The sequence below is a fragment of the Danio aesculapii genome, chromosome 13, assembly GCF_903798145.1.
Source record: "Danio aesculapii chromosome 13, fDanAes4.1, whole genome shotgun sequence".
Lineage (NCBI taxonomy): Eukaryota > Metazoa > Chordata > Actinopteri > Cypriniformes > Danionidae > Danio > Danio aesculapii.
Window position 1 is genome coordinate 45,344,471 of NC_079447.1, and position 24,095 is coordinate 45,368,565.

Genomic DNA, 24,095 nt, shown 5'->3' on the forward strand with positions numbered 1-24,095 from the left:
ATGTCAATGTGTTTGCAAAAAAGAGATTAATTCAAACTATAATCATACATATCAATATCTATATAGCCTATATTCTCAAATATACTTAAAATCTAATTGATATAACAGTAATAAGCAAGGGTTGCAGACTGCAGTTCACTTAATGGCCACTGGTGTCACTAATAACAAGCATTTTTGAATTCATAAAGCCAGTTTAACTCCTTTAGCTAATTCTTTAGGATTAAAAATCTGATCCTCAATAATAAATATGTAAATGCTCATCAAGGCTCATTTGTACCATATCATCAAGTAAGAATATAAGTCTATTAAGCATTAACAGAGGCATGAAACATTACTCAATGCTCAAATTATAGGGCATATGTTCACTATTAAACATTGCAATCATTTCTCCCACTTCTATTGAAGTGCATTTCTTAAGATTATCTGTCTGGCATGATGAAGGACAGACAGGAGAAGGGTGTACCTGCCAGACAGTCTGTGTTTGTTGAAGCTTGAATCTCACTAAAGAGAGCTTGCTCTTTATTCCCAGAATTCCCCAAGCTCTGTTTTAGCTCTGCCAGGCGCTGTAAGATAACATGCTTTTCCCTGCCTCTTATTATTCCTCGGAAATACAGCACTGCAGAGAGATGACTCTTTCTGAAAACAGGAGAAGCATTTGTTAAATAAAAATGAAAGACTTAAGCCCAATTTACACCTTAACGTCAAGTGATCTATCTACGTAGCTTAAGTGGCTAATGCATGAGTTTAGTTGTACAAAAATGTACAATTTTTAAAAGGAAGTGAGGCAACGAACCACCAACCTTAAACACAACCGCCATTAGAGGATGAGCAAATTGCAGTAAATTGTATTAATAAGATACAAAAAGCTATGAATTGACGTGTGTTCGAATTGACGAACTGATTTCGCCAAGTAGCATAGATAAATTTACATTAGATGTCGCCTATGCTGTTATTGTCTGTTGGAAGGAATGTGTCAATAGAGCCGCCATTTTAGCACAGGGTAGCACTCCTTTGAAATGAATGTGGAACCAATGTGTAGTGGAGGACTGGCCATCCGGAGCCATAGATATGTAAACATAAATACATACCCACTCACCGGCCACTTTATTAGGTACACCTGTCCAACTGCTTGTTAACGCAACATTTCTAATCAGCCAATCACATGGAAGCCACTCAATGCATTTAGGCATGTAGACATGGTCAAGATGATCTGCTGCAGATCAAATCGAGCATCAGAATGGGGAAGAAAGGTGATTCAAGTGACTTTGAAAGTGGCATGGTTGTTGGTGCCAGACGGGCTTGTCTGAGTATTTCAGAAACTGCTAATCTACTGAGATTTTCATGCACAACCATCTCTAGGGTTTACAGAGAATGGTCCAAAAAAAGAGAAAATATCCAGTGAGCGGCAGTTCTGTGGGTGCAAATGCCTTGTTGATGCCAGTGGTCAGAGGAGAATGGCCAGACAGGTTTCAGCTGATAGAAAGGTAACAGTAACTCAAATATCCACTCGTTACAATTGTATGTTTTCCGTGGTGGATGCGCTTCCAGCCGCAACCCAGCACTGGAAAACACCCATGCACTCTCCCATTTATACACACACTCATACACTACGGCCATTATTTATTCATCCAATTCACTTATACCACATGTCTTTGGGCTGTGGGAGAAACCAGATCACTCGAAGGAAACCCACATGTACAATGAGAGAACATGCAAACTCCATACAGAAATACCAACTGGCCCAGCTGGGGTTCAAACCAGCAACCTTCTTGTTGTGAGGCGAGGTATACATATTTCCTCACATATTTCCAGTAAGATAAAAAATACTGGAATCACTTTAGAACTGTCGCAGAGAGACAAACCCAAGAGCCTAGGCTGTTGATTAATACAGAATTGTTAACCGTGTCAAAAGAAGCTGAAAATTAAAAAAATAACTAAAAGTCTGAAAGACCATTCAGAAGACCCTTTTCAGGGGCTAAGAAGATGTGGTTCAGCACTCTTAGAAGGACATTCAGTAGTGTGGGCAGCCGAAAAAAACAGCCTGAAAGTGCTTACTGAAGTAACTGGGAAAACCCAAAACAGAGATGGGCAGCAACATAAGCATTTAACTTCTGTCATTTGTCTATGTTGCTCTCCAATAACACTTTCGAAATGTTAGTGGGCAGTGGGGTTTTTATGTTCCACTTTGTCGAGTTTCTTAGCAAGTATTTTGAGTTTACGCTGGAAATACGCATTTTCCTTCGGTTTAGTCTTTTGAATGAATCACAAACTATTCCAACATATTTTTTACGCCGTGGATGCCCTTCCACCTGCTCCCCAGTACTGGGAAACACCCATACACACTCACATGCACACTCAAACACACACACACTATAGCCAATTTAGCTTATTCAATTCACCTATAGTACATGTCTTTGGACTGTGGGAGAAACTGGAGCACACAGAGGAATCCCATGCGAACATGGGGAGAACATGCATACCTCACACAGAAATGCCAACTCGCTCAGCCGGGACTCAAACCAGCGACCTTTTTGCTGTGAGGCGACAGTGCTAACCCCTGAGCCACTGTGCCACCATGTAGTTCAAACCGGTGATCATTCAACAACTTTAATCATAAAATGAACCAAAAATAAAAATATCCTTCCGGAGCTCCTCTGTGGAAATTAAGACTTACACCACCTCGGGCTCCCATGACTGTCGGCCCCGCCCACAGACATTACAACTATACCAATTTGACCAATCACGAAACTTGCACTTGCATCATTATGACATGTAGTTAAATTTTTTGAGAGGTGTTAGTCAAGGCCTGCAGAGGGATATGGCAAAGGTTACGCTGGTTCTACCATGTGTACTCGACACACTACCTGACAAAAGTCTTGTCACCTATCTAAGTTTTACAGACAGCAGATAATAACTTGACTTCTAGTTGATTATTTGGTATCAGAAGTGGCTTATATGAAAGGCAAAAGCCTCTAGATTACGCTTATTTGACCGAAATAAAATATGATCATGCTTTCATTTTTAATTATTTCATTAGGACAGTAAAGTCTGACTTTAAGGCCAAGACAAAAGTCTTGTTACTTAACATCAATATTGTACAGTATAGAATATAATGTCATGTGCACTGGAAAAATAATAATATTGTGTATGACTCCCATGAGCTTGGATGACTGCATCCATACATCTCTGCGATGACTCTAATAACTTATTAAAAAAGTCATCTGGAATGGCAAAGAAAGCGTTCTTGCAGGACTCCCAGAGTTAATCAAGATTCTTTGGATTCATCTTCAATGCCTCCTCCATCTTACTGCAGACATGCTTCATAATGTTCATTTCTGGTGACTGGGCTGGCCAATCCTGGAGCACCTTGACCTACTTTGCATTCAGAAAGTTTGAAGTGGTATAAGAAAGGGCGCTATCCTGCTGAAGAATTTGCCCTCTCCTGTGGTTTATAATGTAATGGGCAGCACAAATGTCTTGATACCTCAGGCTGTTGATCTTACCATCCACTCTGCAGATCTCTCGCACACCCCCATACTGAATGTGTTACGGCTGTGATTTTTCCTTCACCAAACTTGACTGATTTCTATGAGAATCTTGGGTCCATGTTGGTTCCAGTAGATCTTCTCCAGTATTTGTGATGATTGGGATGCAGTTCAACAGATGATTCATAAGAAAATTCTACCTTCTGTCACTTTTCCAAATGATCAACTAGAAGTCAAGTTATTATGTGTTGCTCTTACAACTAGGACCGATGATAAGACTTTTGTCAGGTAGTGTACACGTAAAAATGGACCTTTAAATTCACAACCACTGTAAACCTAAACAATAGAATTTGTCTCTCACCTGATGTCAGGATAGTTTTCAACCAGTGGATTTAGCTTAAGTTTTACATCACTTTTTTTGCACCCAATGATCTGACTCAGCTGGTTCCCAACTGAATAGAGCCAATCTGAAGTAGAATGCTACAGAAAACGTAAGGCAGATGTTAGAGAGTTATAGAAAAAAACACCAATGTTACAAATTGCTTAATAGGGATTGTACCATATCTTGGAAAATCTCTTCCAGTTCCTCCCACTGTTTTGTGATTTTAGCAGCAGCCGTCTCATTCTTCCTGTTTTTGCATGAGTAGTTATTCTTCATCAACTGAGACACGTATTCCTTCACCACGAAGAAGTGAACTTCATTCACAAAGGCCTAAAAATTCATAAACAAATGAAATAAAGAGAGAAACATTGACGTATCAGAAAAATATCATGTCTGTGTATATACATGAAGTAAAATAGCTGCAGTCTCACCTGTCTATATTTTGGACTCATGTATTTGCTCTGCTCAGAAAGACTCTTGATTCTGGTGGTGAGCTGTGAAAAGTCTTCATCAAATGAAAACCATTTTCCTGTCATCTGTCTCCTGAGGAATGGCTACAAACAGAAGCTCTTTGTTACTTACTTAGCTAATTTTTAAAATAAATTTGAACTGCATATTTAGAGACATCAATGCTTACTTTTATACTTCAGTTATTTAAAGTTAATCATCATATAATTTTGTGTTAGAATCTGTATGGCACTGATTATTAATATTTCCTTGGTGTGTCAACTCCCTTATATTACAGTAAACTTAAAAAATCAACTTTTTGAAGCTGTTTGGACAGAACTGTGTATAGTAATATTGTGTCCAGAGTCATATTGGAGTGATATAAACACAATAAGTGTCTTTTTTTACATTTCTGACGTTAAAATAGGATCCAAATCCCTCTCATTTTGAGGCCAGCCGCAACGTGACGTAGGAGTGCGGTTTTCCCGCCCACCGAATTGATTGACAAACACGTTTTAACATGTCTCTCTAGTAACGCATATAATTATATCCACAAGACAGGACATGTGCAAAGCAACTGGAATGAAAAGTCTGTTCAGCTCGGTGTGTTCACCAATCATCATCAAATGTGATCAAGAATGAGTTCATTCATTCATTCTCTTTTCGGCTTAGTCCCTTTATTAATCCGGGGTCACCACAGTGGAATGAACGCCAACTTATCCAGCATGTTTTTACGCAGCGGATGCCCTTCCAGCCATAACCCATCACTGGGAAACATCCACACACACTCATTCACATTCATACACTACGGACAATTTAGCCTACCCAATTCACCTATATCACATGTGTTTGGACTGTGGGGGAAACCGGAGCAGCCGGCGGAAACCCACGCGAACGCAGGGAGAACATGCAAACTCCACACAGAAATGGCAACTGACCAAGCCGAAGCTCGAACCAGCGACCTTCTTGCTGTGAGACGACAGCACTACCTACTGCGCCACTGCGTCGCCCAAGAATAAGTTTTACAAGTTAAAAACATTTTTAAATTTGTAATAAGGACATTAAAATCATACATAATTCAACAGCACAGCCAGCACAATTATAAAAGAAGACACTTCAATCCCAGTTTGTGGACGTTAAATCAGATTTATTTTGTACATAACCGGTGTCTATACAACAGTGGATATTATTGTGTATTAGGGGTGTGAACCTACACTGGTCTCACGGTTTGATTTGGTTATGATTATCATGCCATCGATTCGGTTCAATTTGATATCTCGGTGCATCACGATGCATTGACGATGCTTTCCATACATAATTAGAATTTTTTCTGCACAACACAAGAATTTTTTTTAATTAAAATCTATAAATATATTAATATTTATCTATTATTTGTAATACAACGTTGTCCTTTAATACAAGCAGTAAGATATATGAACTGTACCTTTAATTTTACCTGCTCAAAGAAAACACTCTTTCTGAATGTATAAAACAAAACTCCAATTCATGCACAGAAGACAGCATGAGCATTTATGGCAAATAAACTAACGTAAATATTATCCCGTTTGCTTTTTGATCGAGGTCTTACACTCTTATGATTGGTCATTGCCTTCACCCGCTCAACAGAAAGGGCTGTGATTGGCTTTAGACATGAAAACACTGTTCACCGATGAGTGAAGCAAGAAGAACCGCCAGGGTTACAGTCTATATGCGCAAAATACACGGTTATCACAGGTAATCCGTAATATATGCAGTGGAGAAAACTCGCACCTCAGGTACGCTCGTGTCTGGATCCACAAGTATCGATTTAACAGCCAAGAGAAGAGGAAAAGTTACCTCACGAACACACCAGCGGGTCAAATGTCCAAAGAGAGAGAGAGGCAGAGATTGATTTTTACAGCATTTCTTTCTAGTGAAATAGCGGCTCGTGTGCTGTGCCTTCTTCAGTGTCAATGAAAGACATTCCAGCAAACTCACAAGCAGTTGAACTGTGTTCTAGTAGTAGTAGGAGCGTTTTATTCACTCGCTCTTGCCTCCTTCACCATAGTATTCTACTATAACATCGAGCATAGGAGATATATGGCATCAGTACGTAATAATGTTATGATCTATTACTGAACTGATATTGAATTGTCCCCATCTGCATTGCGGTGCACCGAAGAAACAATTAATTTTGACACCCCTAACGTGAGCTAAGTGTGACGTGGCTGGGATGAGAATCAGCACCTCCAAGTCTGAGGCCATGGTGCTCCACCGGAAAAGGGTGGCTTGCCATCTCCAGGTTGGAGGAAAGTCCTTTCCCCAGGTGGAGGAGTTCAAGTATCTTGGGGTTTTGTTAACGAGTGAGGGAAGGATGGAGCGTGAGATTTACAGGCGGATTGGTGCAGCGGCAGCAGTAATGCGGTAGATGTACTGGTCCGTTGTGGTAAAGAAAAACCTAAGCTGAAAGGCAAAGCTCTCGATTTACCAGTCAATCTACGTTCCTACTCTTACCTATGATCATGAGCTTTGGGTCATGACCGAAAGGACAAGATCTCAGATACAAGCAGCCGAAATGAGTTTCCATTGCAGGGTGGCAGGGCGCACCCTTATGGATAGGGTGAGGAGCTCTGTCACCAGGGAGGAGCTCGGAGTAGAGCCGCTGTTCCTCCATATCGAGAGAAGTCAGCTGAGGTGGCTCAGGCATCTGTTTCTGATGCCTCCTAGACGCCTACCAGGCATGTCCACCGGGAGGAGGCCTTGGGGAAGACCTAGGACACGCTGGAAGGACTATGTCTCTCGGCTGGCCTGGGAACGGCTCGGAATCTCCCTGGAGGAGCTGAAGGAAGTGTCTGTGGAGAGGAAAGTCTGGGATTCTCTCCTAAGACTGCTGCCCCCGCGACCCGGCCCAGGAAAAGGGTAGAAAATAAATGAACGAATGACCCCTAATGTGTATCCTGTCACAGTGCAAAGCTAAACGTGTGTGTACACGCACAAACTTTATAACAACATTGTGTGTGACTCATCGTTGCAGAAAGGCTTAAATCAACTCCACAACAAATACATCAAATAACCAGTGGGAAAGTTTTTACTGTATTAAGCGAGATCTGCTTGTCTGTCACTGTGCTGTTTATCTGCGTGAAGGCTACAGCTCTGACAGGCACATGGGAACGGTGGGTGGGGAGAACCAGCTTATTTGCATTAAAGGCATAGGCAACAAAAACAGCTACAATGACCTAACAGCATAAACTTCCAAGACTAAGAAAGGTATAATAAATAATCTGATGGGTGTTTTGACCTGAAACTTTGCAGAAACATTCTGGAGACACAAAAGCCTTATCTTACACCTCGAACAAGGGGCAAAATAGGTGTTTTTAAAATTATAATGTTTCTATAGATAAGATGAGCAATTATTTCACCAAATATAGAGTAATACTGACAATAACAAGTATTTATTTTCTTTTTATACGTTTAATGTTGGCTTTTTTTGTCTATGTATATAGTTGTCATTATTTTTAGCCCTCCCGTGAGTTTTTTTTTTTGCTTTTTAAATATTTCCCACATGATGTTTAACAAAGCAAGAAATTTTCACAGTATTTCATATATTTTTTTCCCTTAAAAGTCACTTTAAGCTGAATACTATATCTTGAAAAATATCTAATAAAATATTATTTACTGTCATCATGGCAAAGATAAAATAAACCAGTTTTTAGAAATGAGTTATTAAAACTATTATGTTTATAAATGTGTTGAAAAACCTTATTTCTGTTAAACAGAAATTAGAGAAAAATATACAAGGGGTTAAGAATTCAAGAGGGTTAATAATTCTGACTTCAACTGTTAGAATAAGGGCTAGAATATCAGAAATAAGTGGGTGCTAGGCATCCATGCCCTCTATTGTCGATGTTAAAAAATAAGAAAAAGAAATGACAATAAGCAGTTTCACACCTTGACATCTGTTTTGAACTGCTCCATCAGAGTCTGCTTCAGTCTGGTGGTCAGTCCATCTATTTCTTTTCGAACCTGCTCCAGCTGAATCTGACAGCTTTGCTTATAGCCCTCCATGTGCTCTCTGAAAAACAAAAATACAGTTTTATAATCATGTCAGCTGGCCAGAACAAAAACCTTTAAATAGTTTATATTTTGTGTTTTTTAATGTTTTTTTTTATCCAGCTAAGGCAATTTTCCTATTGCATTAAAAATACAAACACGCAGCAATATTTCTCTTAATTTAAACAGAGTTTAGGGCGTCACAGTGGCACAGTTGGTAGCACAATCGCCTCACAGTAAGAAGGTTGCTGGTTCGAGTCTCAGCTGGGTCAGTTGGCATTTCTGTATGGAGTTTGCATGTTCTTCCCATGCTGACATGGGTTTCCTCCGGGTGCTCCGGTTTTCCCCACAGTCCAAAAACATGCAGTACAGGTGGAATTGAATAAGCTAAATTGGTCAGAGTGTATGTGTGGGTGTGAATACAAGAGTGTATGGGTGTTTCCCAGTGTTGGGTTGCAGCTGGAAGGGCCTCTGCTGCATAAAACATATGTTCAATAAGTTGGCGGTTCATTCCGCTGTGGTGACCCCTGATGAATAAAGAAAATGAACCGAAAAGAAAATGAATGAATGAATGAATAGACAGAGTTTAGGCAAGAGTTATTTTAGTATAGTGATTGTAGTGTAAAATCTTCACTGCTTAATCTGGTTGAGCACAAAACCAGTAATTCTACAAAGCTATATTGATTCTGTCTCGCAGAAACATTTTTAATAGATTAAAAGTCACAATAGTGTAATAGTATGATAATTCATAATCATATGACCATTCGGATAAATACAAACACTCTATATTCACCCATGAATAAACTATTGACTACTTGTCAATGTATTTTAATATATATTTTCATTTAAACGGTTTGGAGTCATGCTTTTAGTCTTAAACAAAGCCACATTTAATGCATTTTACAATTTCAAAACTACACAAAAAGAATAATGTTGACAAATATAATTTTAACTTAAAATACTAAAATATGCAATGTATGCATTACAATATACACTCACTGGTCACTTTATTAGGTACACTATATTAGTACCGGGTTGAACCCCATTTTGCCTTCAGAACTGCCTTAATGCTTCATGGCATGGATTCAACAAGGTACTGGAACTATTCCTTAGAGATTTTTGTCCATATTTGCATGATAGCATCACGCAGTTGCTGCAGATTTGTCAGTTGCACATCCATGGTGCAAATATCCTGTTCCACCAAATCTCAAAAGTGCTCTATTGGATTGAGATATGATGACTGTGGAGGCCATTTAGGTACAGTGAACTCATTGTTACGAGAAGAAGAAACCAGTCTGAGATTATTCACATTTTATACATCCTCCTGGAGGTAGCCATCAGAGGATGGATACACTGTGGTCATAAAGGGATGGACATGGTCCAACAATTCAAATCGAGACTCATCAGACCAGGCAATGTTTATCCAATCTTCTACTGTCCAATTTTGGTGAGCCTGTGCGAATTGTAGCCTCACTAGTACCGGGTTGGATCTTAGCTGACAGGAGTGTCAGTCTTCTGCTGCTGTAGCCTATCCGCCTCAAGATTGGACGAGTTGTGTGTTCAGCGATGCTCTTCTGCAGGCCTCGGTTGTAACAAGAGGTTATTTGACTTATCGCTGCCTTTATATCAGCTGGAACCAGTCTAGCCATTCTCCTCTGACCTCTGGCATCAACAAAGCATTTGTGCTCACAGAACTGCCGCTCACTGGTTATTTTTTCTTTTTCAGACCATTCCCTGTAAACCCTAGAGATGGTTATGCTTGAAAATCCCAGTAGATCAGCAGTTTCTGAAATACTCAGACCAGACTGTCTGAGTATGGCCCAACCATGCCACGTTCAAAGTCTCTTAAATCACCTTTCTTCCCCATTCTGATGCTCGGATTGAATTGCAGCAGATCGTCTTGACCATGTCTACATGCCTAAATTTGGACCTTAGTAAACAATTTTTTTTAAACCAATAAAAACCTGCCCCACACTTTTAAACAGTAGTGTACTACTTATTTGGGTTGTAGCTATTAAACTTAATGATTAAAAGATGTGCAACATACTAATGAACACAATAATACAGTATTTTCTGCTTTGTAATACTTTACAAATCATTGTGACGTGAAAATGTTTTGATATAACCTGTTTTTCATTTGAATAGAGGCAGACCTTTTGTTTGCATTTGAGTTTCACAAAATAATATCACGGCAAGCATCAGGGACTTTCCCTGACAGTTGCCTCATAGCCTTGATGCCTAAATTCCTAGAAACCACGTGATGGATCATTTGTGTATACTGTTTTATTCATGTGTAACCACTAGTGTCTGATCTGAGTGATTTTGAGCTGAAACTCAAATTAAGCTGCTTTTGAGATTATAGATTGACAAATTGCTTCCTCTAGCTATTCAAAACCTTTTGGCATTATCCAAACATAATCTATCTAAATGGATTTACAAAGCAGGCTGTGTATTATGTTGATTTCTACTGTGTGTAATTGTACTTTTGATTAAAATACACTTGTTAAAGACTTACTTTAAGTCACTGAAGCTGTTGATGTAGCTGATGTGATACTCTGCCCAGAGAGAGGAGTTCGAGAAAACACTGCTGGACTCCACAAACGCTGACTCAAACCTTCATACACAGTCAATGGAAAAGAGAAATAAAATGAGACATAAAATTTAGCATTTCCCAAAAATAAATAGTTTTAAAATCACCTGATTGACCAAAAAGTAAGGGGAAATAATCATGGGAATGCATGTTAAAGGGATAGTTCACCCAAATATGAAAATGTACTCGTTATTTACTGCCTCTCAAGTTATTCCATACCTTTATGTGTTATTTGCTGAACCTAAAAGAAGATATTCTGACTATCCATTTCCATAGTAAAATCAAGATCACTAAATATTATGAAAAAGTCAATGGTTACAGCTTTCCAGCTTTCTTCAAAGCATTGTCTTCTGTGCTCAACAAAAGAAAGAAGCTCAAACAGATTTGTGACAAGTGAAGGGTCAGTAAATGATGACAGAATTTTCAGTTTTAGGTGAACCATCCCTTTAATCTACATAAAAAATAAACTGGCAAAAAGGAAAACTGAAAATGATATGCTAACCTTTTTACTCCAATAATTGTCAAATTGCCCTATAAATAGCTGATATATCTGTTAAGTTTTTAATTAAGAAAATATTGATTGCATATACAAAAGCTTTTAGAGCTGCAGAATTATGAAACTGGTAATTAGCATGTTAATGCGTTATGACAGACCGTTTAGGAAAGCTCTTCAGTTCATCCAAACAGGACTGCACAACCTTCTTCTCCAGGGTCACATCGATTCTTCTAGACCCTTGTACGTGCCCTTGAATATTCTGGGAAGAAAAACAACTTAATGTGTTTTTTCATTCTTCTATTGACTTGTTTTTTAATCGCGGTGACTGAAAAACACACACCACTTAACAAGTCAGAATGTCACTGAAATATATTTAAAAAATACATGAATTACACCAAGTGGCAAGTGGAATGTACTTATAACTAGAATGTACAATTACATCAGCATATTACAATAATTACAAACACAACCCACCAATTGGTATTTTTTTTCATAACAAGCAAAAACAATTTGATTTTCAAAAGCATGATTAGGTCATCTTTCTTTAACGTGCTTGTTACTTTATTTGAAATATAAAGCAATGACTTTCATACATTGAGTGTGATTTAGGTGGCCTAACATGTTCAAGGCCTATTATAAGTTAAGATAAAGGTCCTGTACTGCCCTCTGTTGGTAAACCAATGACCTTCAGGGTGTGTGGCCATGTAAACAGTAATCAACGTGGGAAATTCCTTTAACACTCATTGGTCTTCCAACTAAAACCAAGAGCCAATGAGCTATTCATGAAAGTGTGTATTCTCACTGTCCAGATGTCCATGTCAATGTGTGAGCTGTAAATTCCCTCATCAATCTCTGGCTTTCTTCTTTCCTTCCACATTTCCTCATTCTCCAACTCAATAACCCTGTCAAGTGATGTTCGCATATCAACCTGTTTAGAGAACATGAGCAGATACTCAGTTAAGAAAATCTGTTATCTACAACATACTGTCATTACAGTTTTAGGTGACATGTGCTTTTTCATTTACCTGTAAGCGACTGCAGTATTTCATTTTGATCTGATTAAGGAAATCATTGTCCAGTGGCAGAGCTCTATTATCTTCCTTCACCTCTGGCTGCAGAGATGTACTTCCCATTATCTTCTCACTGTGGAAACCACAATTAATACTGTCTTAGAAATAGACACAATTGTAACCCCTAATATACATATACACTTATATTATCAATTTAATTTTCTCATTACACAAATGTTAAATTCTTTCGTCACACATAAAATATATCCTCATTACTTATTATTATGACTTACTGTTTACAATTTTATGGGCTAGCACAATGGATATCAACACTACTAATCACACAAAAATGTGTCTTAAGCATTTAATCTGCATATAAGAATGTGTCTGAAGCATCATATGACACTGAAGACTATAGCAGTGACCTGCCATGCACAGAAAGCTGTTTGTGAAAATACATATTGCAAAAACATAAGGGGAGTTGCCTCCTAGTAATTCTCAGGAACCATCATGCATCATGATAAGCAGCAATATACACCTTCAAGGTACACAGAGTGTAACAATCTTTAATTTCACAAAAACACCACTCATGGCCCCATATTGTGTCCTGTCCCTAAGAAATAAATAAAGTGTTATGAAGAGCTTCAGGCCTGAAACGGTATGCTTAGCTAGTAATACCCAACCAACATGACCTGCTACTTGTCTTCTCTGACCATGCACAATTGCACAATACAATATCTGTATGAGCAGACAACACATGGTGGAATGCACACTTGTGCAGAACCTGGGGGCCTGGGGCCATCTGTGTACCATCTCATCCAAACCAAGGGAGGCCTTGGTCCAGGAATAATTCAGCTGGAAGTAGAAGGAACATGGTCATGGTAGTGCAAAAAAACACCACAGGATGTGAATGGCACATAATAATTTACTAGGGATGCACCGATACCTTTTTTTTAAACTGATCTGATACGAAAATTCTGAGTATCGACCGATACAGATCAGATCCGGATACTGTGCCGTTTTTTAAATTTTTTTATTAACTTAATACAGTTTCTATAGTTCTGATGATGAACTCAAATAAAACATCTTCTTTAGTAAAAATAACAGACCTATAGGCCTACTGTATATGACAGACAGCACAATTTAAACATGATGCTTGCTATAAACTATGGGCAACATTATGTTAATATTCATTATGACATTGATCTGATCTGTTGTGGACCAGCTTGTCTCCTTTTTAATATTAAAAATTTTCTTTGAAATCTGTAATAGGCTACCACTATTAACCATAATCCATGGTAAAATAATCAGTCTTTTAGCAAAGTCTGATACTTTCCTGTAGGTTTGAAGCAGACTAAACTGTCTGAGGCCAGTTTTAATTTTACTTGAGATGGAGAAACTGAAAGCATGTCTGAAAGATTTGTGTTTTTTTGTCTGAAAAATTGTCTTCTTGAAACGAATTTCATTTGGTATAATTTGTTGGTAATTTTAATGTCTATCTGTTGGTCAGTTATTTACAAAATAAACAAGAATATTTGAGGTGAAGTTCAAAACAAGGTCTGCTAATGCTAAACAAAATGATAAACTGGTCTGTTAAATAAAATGTTAATTTTATGTATTTTATATATATATATATATATATATATATATATATATATATATATATATATATATATATATATATATATACAGTATATATATATATATATATATATATATACAGTATATATAGTATATATATATATATATATATATATATATATATATATATATATATATATATATATATATATATATATATATATATATATATATATATATATATATATATATAATGACAGTGAAATATTCACAGTTTCAGAGTAGCTTATATTAAGCTAAATTTCTGCTAATGACAATTCATATGCGCCGGGCTGTCAGTTTCACTTTTATTAATTTAATCAACTACTTTGACCGCAATGAGCCAGGTTTTACAAACTATTCGCAGTACTTAAAGTATTCCCCTCGGAGGAATAAACTCAGTCGGAAGGATGAGAGAACAGAAACATATTGTAAGAATAATCTTACAGAGTGGTGCATGTCGCGTCCGCGCAGCCGGTGCCTGAATGAAGCGCTTGATGCATCACTGAGACACAGCGCGCAGCCCTCCGGTATACAGACACTTATAAAACAGCAGCACAAAGGGGAGAAATCAGTGTGTTAAGGATCTGTCCAATGTATTATTGAGCCTTTTCTCATTTAAAGTTTCAGGTAGGCCTAGTTTGTGTGTGAAGAGCAGGTAATAACCCTCTCTACTCCAGTGCTGTGAATGCGATCTGCTGATGTAACAGACACAGTGCAACATGATTTCAGTGCAACTCCAAGTTGCAGGTCAAAATAAACCCATTTAATGCAAAACTAAATGCATTTCTCAACTGATTACTTATATTAACAGGAACAAATAGTCTTGGAGAAAGTTTTTTGTGTTGTCATGAAGGAGACACACAGTTTGAATTGTGAATGAATGGAAAAGGACTGACAGGCGCAGCGGAGGGAAGCATTGAAGTGAACATGAATTTAACCACTTGAATATACATCTGTGCTTCACATTAAACTATAGAATGGCTTCAGAACATTTGGGATATAGTAGCCTACATGACAACTTTCTAGTGCCTTATAATAGGTTACCTTCGTAGCTTTTGTTGGATTATAAATTACACAGAATATAGCAAACGCGCAAGATCGGTACCAGCTGGCCGATACCCGATCCAGCAAAAATATGCAGTATCAAACCGATATCTGATCCAAGTATCGGGATCGGTGCGTCCCTATAGTTTACACTACTACTACTACTGACTCCAGTGGATGAGATGGTGGACAAGAATACACCTTACTGGGAGTTGATTTATGTGACTTTCTGTCATTAAAAGATTAATGAGCATGTTCTAAAGCACAACTGATTGGCCATTGTGCTCACAGATATGACTGCGATTGGCTCTGAAGGTCATCACTTCAACAATCTTCACTGCTGTTCACCAAGAATGGACACATATAAATGGACACTGGTGCTATGGCCTTGATCCAGTATCCATGTATCTGTGTTTGCACTTGGTGAACAGTGGTAACATGATGAACTTCAGAGCCAATCACAGTTATATCTGTTGAGCATGTGGACACAATGGTCAATTAGCTGTGTTTAAGAACCTGTTCGACCATGCTCAAATGTTAGTTGCTTTTAAAATTAACCGAAGTCAATATATTTGACAACTCTGACTTACACAGACTTGCCCTCATCATCCAAATCCAGTACAAGGCTAGAAGCACAACCAACAGCTCTAGGCTATGGAAATACCACTACAGTCAAGGTCCTATCAAGAAAGCCTCTATAGTAGCAACAACAACAACCCCAGCCTATCAAAAGACAAGGTCCAAACAGGGTCTGATAGTATCCTTTGCAACTTTGTTAAGCATGAAGGGATCCATCATAGGATAGACCAGCATCATTAACTTGACATGGACGGGATTTGATATTCAGTTGCAACCACAACATAGCCCTGGTCATGCAGGCACAAACCGTCCACAAATGCTCTAGACCTAGACATATAAAAGCTGAATTAAACTTTTTCGTCAAGTGATCGCCATAACCCATGGTGTATGGCTTGCATGCAGTCATGCATTTATACTTCGCCATTCTGTTTGTATTGCTCTGCAATAGCACTTCCTGAATGCTAGCTGACAGTGGGTTTTTATATTCCTCTGTGTCGAGTTTCTTCGCAGGTGTTTTTAATGCTACCTTACTCTACAAGTAGTTTAAACTCACACATTCAGAGGCAGGAACCAGCGGACATACAATAATTTTAATCTTAGGTAGGCCCTCACAGAATCTGCGCGTGCAGAAATCTGCAGTTTTTTGGCCCCTCATTGAGTCTATTTATTTACTTGTGTAAATGTGTGTAAATTTATATTTATTCAGTTTTTAAATTAATTTCAGTAATAATATTGTCTAATATAAAAGTGTTCATTTGATTTATTTACAATAAAGTTTGTAAAATAATATTTTCTGTCTTTTAGTAGATATATTATATGAGATACTTGCTTTGTTTACCAAATAAGTGGATCTAGATGGAGTTCCATTGTAAAAAATAATTTTTATTTCATATATTAAGTTTTGAGTTACGATACTCCCAAAATGATGTCGCATTAATCTGCAGATTTTTTACAAAATTCTCTGCAGAAATAGCAAAAAATGTCCGCACACAAAACTTCCACAGGATTCAAAATTTGTTAAACACTCGCTCCACCGAGCTCGCTGCTCTCTTGGGCTCTCAGCCCAGCACACACTCATCACCGCTACCAAACCGACCAATCACTGAGCTTGCGCTATGTGGCATCACATTATGTAGTTACATTTTTTTTGAGAGGTGCACGTCAGCATTTGCGTCAGCCAGGTTGAACAGTATGCTACTATGCAAAGGCTGCGCCGGACCGTCCATATGCACTTAATGCAGAAGTATAAATCAGCCGTAAGTCAGCAATTCACAGCCCAAACTTGCTCTATTAGCGAATATTAACTCTAAAAGCAAAAGCACCAAGCATGGATCACTGCTCTGAGGAGCGAACCACTGCTGAATGTGACTTGTATTCTGCAGAATGAGGCTATTCAGTCAGAGGCAATTGCAATGCAATTTTTTTAAATGAACATGACATCATAAAGACTGACAGAAAGGGAACTGACCCTACCTGGGGTAGCGATGAATAATGAAATCTAGAAGAGCATAATAATCCTTCAGCTCCGTCACTTTTTCCAGAAGTTTCTTTAAATGCTCTTCTACAGCCTCATGATGGCAGGAAACATATGTCTCAAGAACATTAAAGTCTGGAGGATACGAGCTCACAAGCTCAGTCTTCACTCTCTCCAAATCCTCCAGTATAGCTTTACCCAGAAGCCCCAGGTGCACAGCCAGCCAGGAAATGTTCTGTTCACGACTGTCCAGGTGAACTCTCTTTAGAGTATCTCGAACCCCATCTCGAACCGCATCCCTCCATGATTCCCTCCATCCCTGCATCGCTCCTGGCTCATCCTGTCTCTTCTCCTCCTCAAGGATAATATATGCTACATACACCAGCAGTTCTTTATTGCGAGAAGGCAGAGCACTTGAGTTGCGTACAATGTCAGACATTTTATTCCGCAGTGTACCATACAGCAAACTGAGATCTTTCTCTTTATGGACTAGTTCAATGGGACAGTCTTCTTGATTCTGAGATTTACGCTGCTGTTGAAGCTCCAGGCGTAGAGAGAGTAGATTCACATAGGCCTCTTCTAAAACTTCCATCTCTATCAGTTTGTTAATCTCCATAACTGCAGCAAATCAGAAAATAAAGGTCAAAAAGAAAAATCTTGTAAGTACAAAACACTTGCATCAGCAGTTACAATATTTCAGTGTGGAATCTTTTGTTAGATCTCTGCCTGATTTTGAATATAATCTTCTGATCAGGGCAATGTCAGCACATGTGATGTTCTTCACAGATACTGAACAAAGTACTTGCATTGAACTTGCATTTTGAGTTCACTCCAAGACATGTTTACACATGTACAGTTCTAAAAGTATCTAGCCATAGTACCCATGTTTTCTTTAACACTGACTTTCAGAAATTCTGGGTTAATGTTCATATGAGCAGATTTTCAATCTTGTTTTGCAATCAAATTATATATTACTTACTGTACCATCATTTCAGATTTATAAAATTTATTCATTCATTTTCTTTTCAGCTTAGTCCATTTATTATTCAGGAGTCGCCACAGCGGAATGAACCGCCGACTATAAAATAAAGAATAATAATTTTGTTTACTTTACTTTATTTAAAGGTGCTATAGAATGAAAATCTAAATATACTTACTGTAGGCAAAGCTGAATAATAAAAGTTCAGTGGACGTAAACAAGATACCGTGAGCCTTGCTTGTTTTAAAATTCCCATGTAAATAATGTGAGTGTAAAATCCCGGTGAAAAACAGGCAAATCTAAGCAAAACACTGTGATGATCCACATGAGATTATTAATATGCATGCCCCAGGCAGCATTTGATTGGCTACATCGTTTCCTAGTGAGATTACAACAATATTTGTCCCTCATTTTTAGGTTCATCTAAGCTTTTATTAAACTTACTATGCATGTGGGACTCTTATTTGGTAAACCAGACTGGCATCATAGAGCTCCCATGTAATGCAATAGATATGGAGTATCTCATCTCATCACAGCCCATCATCAGCATGCAAACTGCTGAATTTTAGCACACCCCAGAGAGGCATAAAGTCTGTTTAACTGTATCTTTTGTTAGTTTAATGTAATATGAGTGTTTAATACATGTTCAAAAACTCATTTGTTTATGTGGAGGTTGATTTTAATTCCTGTCTGTGTGTTCATATACATTAAACCCACAACATACAATTCTAAACACATCATTGTCAGCCCCTTCTGTTGAGTATAATTATAATTTAGCCTAGGAGGAAACTAAGTTACTGTGTAGCATAAGAATAGCTCACTCACTCCCACTAGCTAATAGTTGACAACTGAAGTATGAGTATTTTGCATGTGTGTGTTTGTGTGTGTGTGTGTGAGCATCAGGCACTGACTCATTAATATTCACATCTGTTCCAAATATGCTCATAACTGAGCTTTTGAATATAAAACATGCAACTGGCTTTTGGTTTCTAATAATCTAACCATTCTTACCAACATTCTAATACCAGATATAGTTTCACACAATTGCAGAGCACCACAATGCAGGGTTTGCCTTGTTAACCAGGGAAACCTTGCTTCTATGTTAAAGTGGGGTTTTGAACAACAATAGTCCACGTTGTAAAAAGCTCTTCTGTCAACAAACCAAAGATTAGACACACTTTATACTTGTCAGATAATCATACCTGACAAAGGCATAGCTGGGATCTCTGGCAGAACATATGTGTCTCTTAGCTCCAATACCCTCTGACCTTCATATTCATCAACAACCTCTGGTTTTGGCTCTTCTGATGGAGGCAAGGCTTCTGTGACAGTGACAAGTGGTTCCTGTTTGGGTTTTTTACTCAGACCCAAACTCCGCCTAATCGATGACCCCTTCTTTGGCAGTGTACTAGTTGTTGTAACATCAGAATCTAAGAATAAAATTAACAGTTAAATATATATATATACACAGAAAATATCGCACAGCTACATGCCAATCAGATTCGAGAACCAGACAGAACTGTTGTATGTATATTTACAACATGTTGTTTGTATGTATATATATATATATATATATATACACATACATACAACAGTTCTGTCTGGTTCTCGAATCTGATTGGCATATAGCTGTGCGATATTCTGCAATATCAGAACTCGTACAGCCTCCTCACCCTTCTGTATTACTTCACCCACAGAATGACAGCAGATCTATAAACTTACTACAGTTTGACAAATATTGCAGCTGTTGGACAACATAATGTACTTTTGAGGCTTTTTTAGGGAAGAATGTAGTTGTTTAGATTGCATCTATGTAGTTTATTTATAGAGACAGTGCCTATTTTAAATGATTATAATTTATGGGATACAGTGCATCAGCATCCATCAGCCTGTTATTGAGGAGAGCAAAGATGGTTGACGTTGTCCATCTACAAGATGGCGGCAGAGACTGCATAATAAGACCTTATGCTGAGTTCAGACTGCATGACTTTAGCCCCAATTTTGATTTGCCTACAGGTTTTGAGAAATCGCTGACAAATGCCTGACTTACTGCAGACTTGTTCAGTAAAAAGAAGGAAAGAAGTAATGGCCGCATGTGTTTAGCGTTTTTCCTTATCCCAAAAACAACAGTAATCTTTGTCTTTTTCTGGGTTAATTATTGTGATATCCTTATTGCAACAGAGAAATATTGGGAAATCTCTGTTGACTGATGGCATTTCATGCTGTTCAGCCTTATAATCTTAAATGTGAGCAAAATCACCTGTTTTGTCATCACTTTAGACATTATGCTAGATAATCATTCAAATACTATATCTTAAGTGACGTTGGTGAAGTAGCAATGGTTTCTGGTGCTCTGATGTAAAGGAATGGCAGAAGAGACTGTCCGTGTTTGATTTTCTTTTTTACATACACGATTATGCCATCGAACTGTTGAATAATCAGACGAGTAGCAGTGCAATATGGATGTATATCATCACTAGTGAGACACTAAGGCACTCTGCCTGTGGCCTCGTGCTAACACATGCCTCCCACCAGTGCTGATATATTGCCATATCGCACTGCTACTCGAATGATATTGTTCACACACACACACACAGATATAGATATTTTTTTCTGAGATACTAAATTTGGGGTTTTCATTAGTTGTCAATTATAATCAGCAGATATCAGTCTGTGTGGAATGAACATATACATTATACAAATTTCACTTCTTGAATGAAACTAGTGAAATAAACAACTTTTTAAAGATATTCTAATTATATGACCAGCACCTGTATTTCCCGTTTTAGACCTATTTAATTAATGTATATTTATAATTTAAAGACAATTATGGCTTAACTCCTAAAACATTTAAGCAATAACACTTTCTAAATTGTTAGTAAAGATTAAACAATAAAACATCCACCCATGATAGCCTAAATCACATTTTGCTTGTTTAGAGATGAATCTAATGACATGCAGAGAGCAGTCACCTGACATAGTTCTGGTAAGAGGAGGTTTTTCTGTCTTTGGACTTCGAAAGGAAGATTGTGCAGGAGATCCTGTGCTCAAGCCTAAAAAGAGAAACATGTGAGATATTTAATCTAATCAAAAGCAAATATAAATGCAACTACCATGTGTTTAACAAGCAGACATTTCACATGGTTCCTTAATTCTTTGATATACTAGTTAGTAAAACAAAACTGGTTTACTCTACTTTATAAGTACAATAACTTTAACTCTGTTTTACCACCCCAGGCTACAAAAACAACAATATTTTTACACCACATCAAGTGGTTTATACACTTACTTGGAGAGCGCAGCGGTTGTAACTGAGCATTTAAGATCTGGCTTTGTCCGTTGTTTGTATCCACTGGCTTTTTGTTTTTCATTGGACTGGCCACTTTTTTAAAACTTGCTCTGAATGACTTCATAAGTCCAGTGCCCTTTTGCTTGACTGGACTTTCCATATGTTCTCCACCATTTTTTAAACTCTCTTTTGCATCCTCATCCCATTCTGGTAGGTCATTAACCTCATTCTCTTCATTTACTTCTTCTTTTGCAGTTTCTGCCATATTGGCAAATGTAAGTTGGATCAAGCCTGCAGGAAATATATATCAAGAACTTTAAAGAAAAGTTGAATGGGTTTGGCTACAGCCAAGTGTGAGAATGCAACTGTTGAATATATCAGCAGGGACATCGTGAACTATGGAGATTTTTATTTACTGACAACATGGCTTTTCTTCACTCAGGTGGAATCATGTACGATGTCATAACAACAGAAAAACATGAACTCATATTGTTTTTACATTTAGCAGACACTTTTATCCAAAGTGATTTACAAAGCTACTCAATTCTATTACAGATCTGTTAATAGACCATTACTACTGATGCAAACTACTAATGTAAATAATGTCACTATACTATAAATAAAATAAATAACGTCAGACTGTTTTTCAGTGAAAATGTAGTATCCATTTTACATTCTTACACTGCCTAAAAGAGCAACTGTTTCAACTAAAATGTAACTTTAAAGAGATTCAATTCATTGAAATCCACCCCCCCCCCCTCCAACACACACAATGTCCAGTTCTTTTAACTTCCCCTTTCCTTACACTGAACTCTAATGCCCTATTTTATCGCTGTTCAAGTAAATAATAAACTCATGACACAGTAAACATGTTTTTGATGCACTGACTTAAACCATAATTTAACCAGAAATACTGGTAAAACTGTGCTTAGAGTTGCAAAAAAACATGTTAAATTTGTCATGTTTGATGGTAATAACAAATTAACTGGATTTGCAAATAACCTTTACCATGACTTGTATTAAAACTGTGGTTACAAAAGGAAGTCAATGCGCCAGAGTAAAATAAATGGTTATTATAGTATAGGCTATTAAAAATACATGTTATTCTTTTGTAAGGGCAACTTAAGTTTTAATAAAATATTATTTACATGTACTTTGTATGCACTTTGAGCACGTTCTTTCACTTAAAGAGGTTAAATAGGCTACTTGTAAGTTATGAAGTTATGAAGGAAACATTGCCTTTATAATTCTATAAGCTAAATAAATAGTGTAGCCTACCTAAAGCAACAAGTCACCGAGGCATAACAAGATCTCAGCTCCAAACTAAATAACTAAATGTTGTTGAAGATTTTGTTGGTTGAAGGTCACTTAGTTCTAATAATCGTTTAAAAACAAACCACCATTTCTTTACAACAATAGCCTACATATTTGTTATGTTTGTTAACATGGCATTGTAAAACAAAGCCCGCCCCACACTCACCTGAGATCCAAAGTCTGTCAGGGTACTTTCACTTAAATGTAGGAGGGCACACACTTCCCCGACACCTTCTAACGCGACATTTAACCACAGCTGGCTAACTTTCCCGTGTGTGCGAAACTACAGAAAATCCCTGACTCTTCCAACAGAGGTTCTCATATTCACCTTGAAACGTCACCGAAGGCGGAATGTGCGCTGCGCATGAGCGCAGGCGGGTCAAATCTTTGTATAGTTTCAGATTCAGCGCAGAGTTTTATACAAGATTTACTGATTTCATTATTTTTGTAAAATGATTACACATCACTTTCAGATTCCTTTAATCTATGGAAATACAACTGTCTACAAATGAGAGCGAAAAATAGTTATGCAAAGTATCGTTAGTTTCCTGTATCCTGTGAGAGATATACAGATAAGGAGTTAACAAAGCGTTTTAGTGGTTTTTATACATATATTAAACATTGAACAATATTATTAAAATGCGATATTTCTAGATATTTCACGTTCTGTCCACTAAACTGAGGTAAACACTGAGTAATAGCCTATATTGGCTACAAACGTTAAATGTCTATTGGCTGCATGTTTGTTTTGCTTTAAATCATGCGTTTTGTTAAAAAGATACTCACCAAATACAGTTTTTCTTGGGATAAAAGACTTACAATGCAGTATTCCCGTCCTACGTGTCCATACCTGTGTAGTTTAGGTGAAAGTGAAACTAGTCCTTGCCTTTCAGGCTATTGCAATTTTTTTAAAGAAAGCATTCACCGAAGTCTCAGGTAAGAGCTACACGCTATTAGCACACTGTGCTATTTTCTCTTTAAATAAAAAACTGTTTATGTTTTAAACAGTTAATGTTAGACTCTAGACAAATGTCATTTACTTTTTCAGCAATAATAAGAGAGAATTCAAAAGTAATAGCAACAGTTTTTTTTTTCTGCTCACGTTTTTAATATTTACTGTAGCCTAGTTTATTACCATTTAAGCCTCCCCTATACCGTCCGGAACTGCTGTTGCTGCAATTATTTTAAAAGTTTAGTGACTTGCTGGTAGGTTAAATTATAGGAAGAGTCTTTGTTTGTTTAGTGTAAGCACTGTGGGAGAGGTACAAAAGGGCTGAAACATCTTCTTTTCTTGTGAATAATTAACTAACCAGTTTTAAAGTCACCATCATCATGATAAGAGGGACTAATGTTG

At 37.5% G+C, this 24,095-nt stretch overlaps 1 protein-coding gene across 2 annotated transcripts in view; it reads right to left on the reverse strand.

Moving 5' to 3' along the window:
- Positions 1-23,976, reverse strand: part of exoc3l4 (exocyst complex component 3-like 4) — a 26,315-nt gene extending 2,339 nt beyond the window's left edge. The window contains exons 1-14 of one of the 2 annotated variants that reach the window (XM_056471126.1): positions 23,528-23,976; positions 21,428-21,718; positions 21,111-21,191; positions 19,341-19,568; positions 17,159-17,777; positions 12,455-12,572; positions 12,232-12,357; positions 11,588-11,688; positions 10,859-10,957; positions 8,242-8,365; positions 4,299-4,421; positions 4,045-4,197; positions 3,847-3,965; positions 1-636 (exon numbers count right to left, since the gene is read on the reverse strand). The exon at positions 1-636 is cut by the window's left edge and continues 2,339 nt beyond it. In XM_056471126.1, coding sequence (XP_056327101.1) covers positions 420-636; positions 3,847-3,965; positions 4,045-4,197; positions 4,299-4,421; positions 8,242-8,365; positions 10,859-10,957; positions 11,588-11,688; positions 12,232-12,357; positions 12,455-12,572; positions 17,159-17,777; positions 19,341-19,568; positions 21,111-21,191; positions 21,428-21,692 — 2,373 coding nt within the window. In that variant the 5' untranslated portion in view covers positions 21,693-21,718; positions 23,528-23,976 and the 3' untranslated portion in view covers positions 1-419. Of the gene's footprint in view, positions 637-3,846; positions 3,966-4,044; positions 4,198-4,298; positions 4,422-8,241; positions 8,366-10,858; positions 10,958-11,587; positions 11,689-12,231; positions 12,358-12,454; positions 12,573-17,158; positions 17,778-19,340; positions 19,569-21,110; positions 21,192-21,427; positions 21,719-22,907; positions 23,500-23,527 lie in introns of those variants that run through there. The other variant, XM_056471125.1, reaches the window with a different exon arrangement.
- Positions 23,977-24,095: the final 119 nt, after the last annotated feature.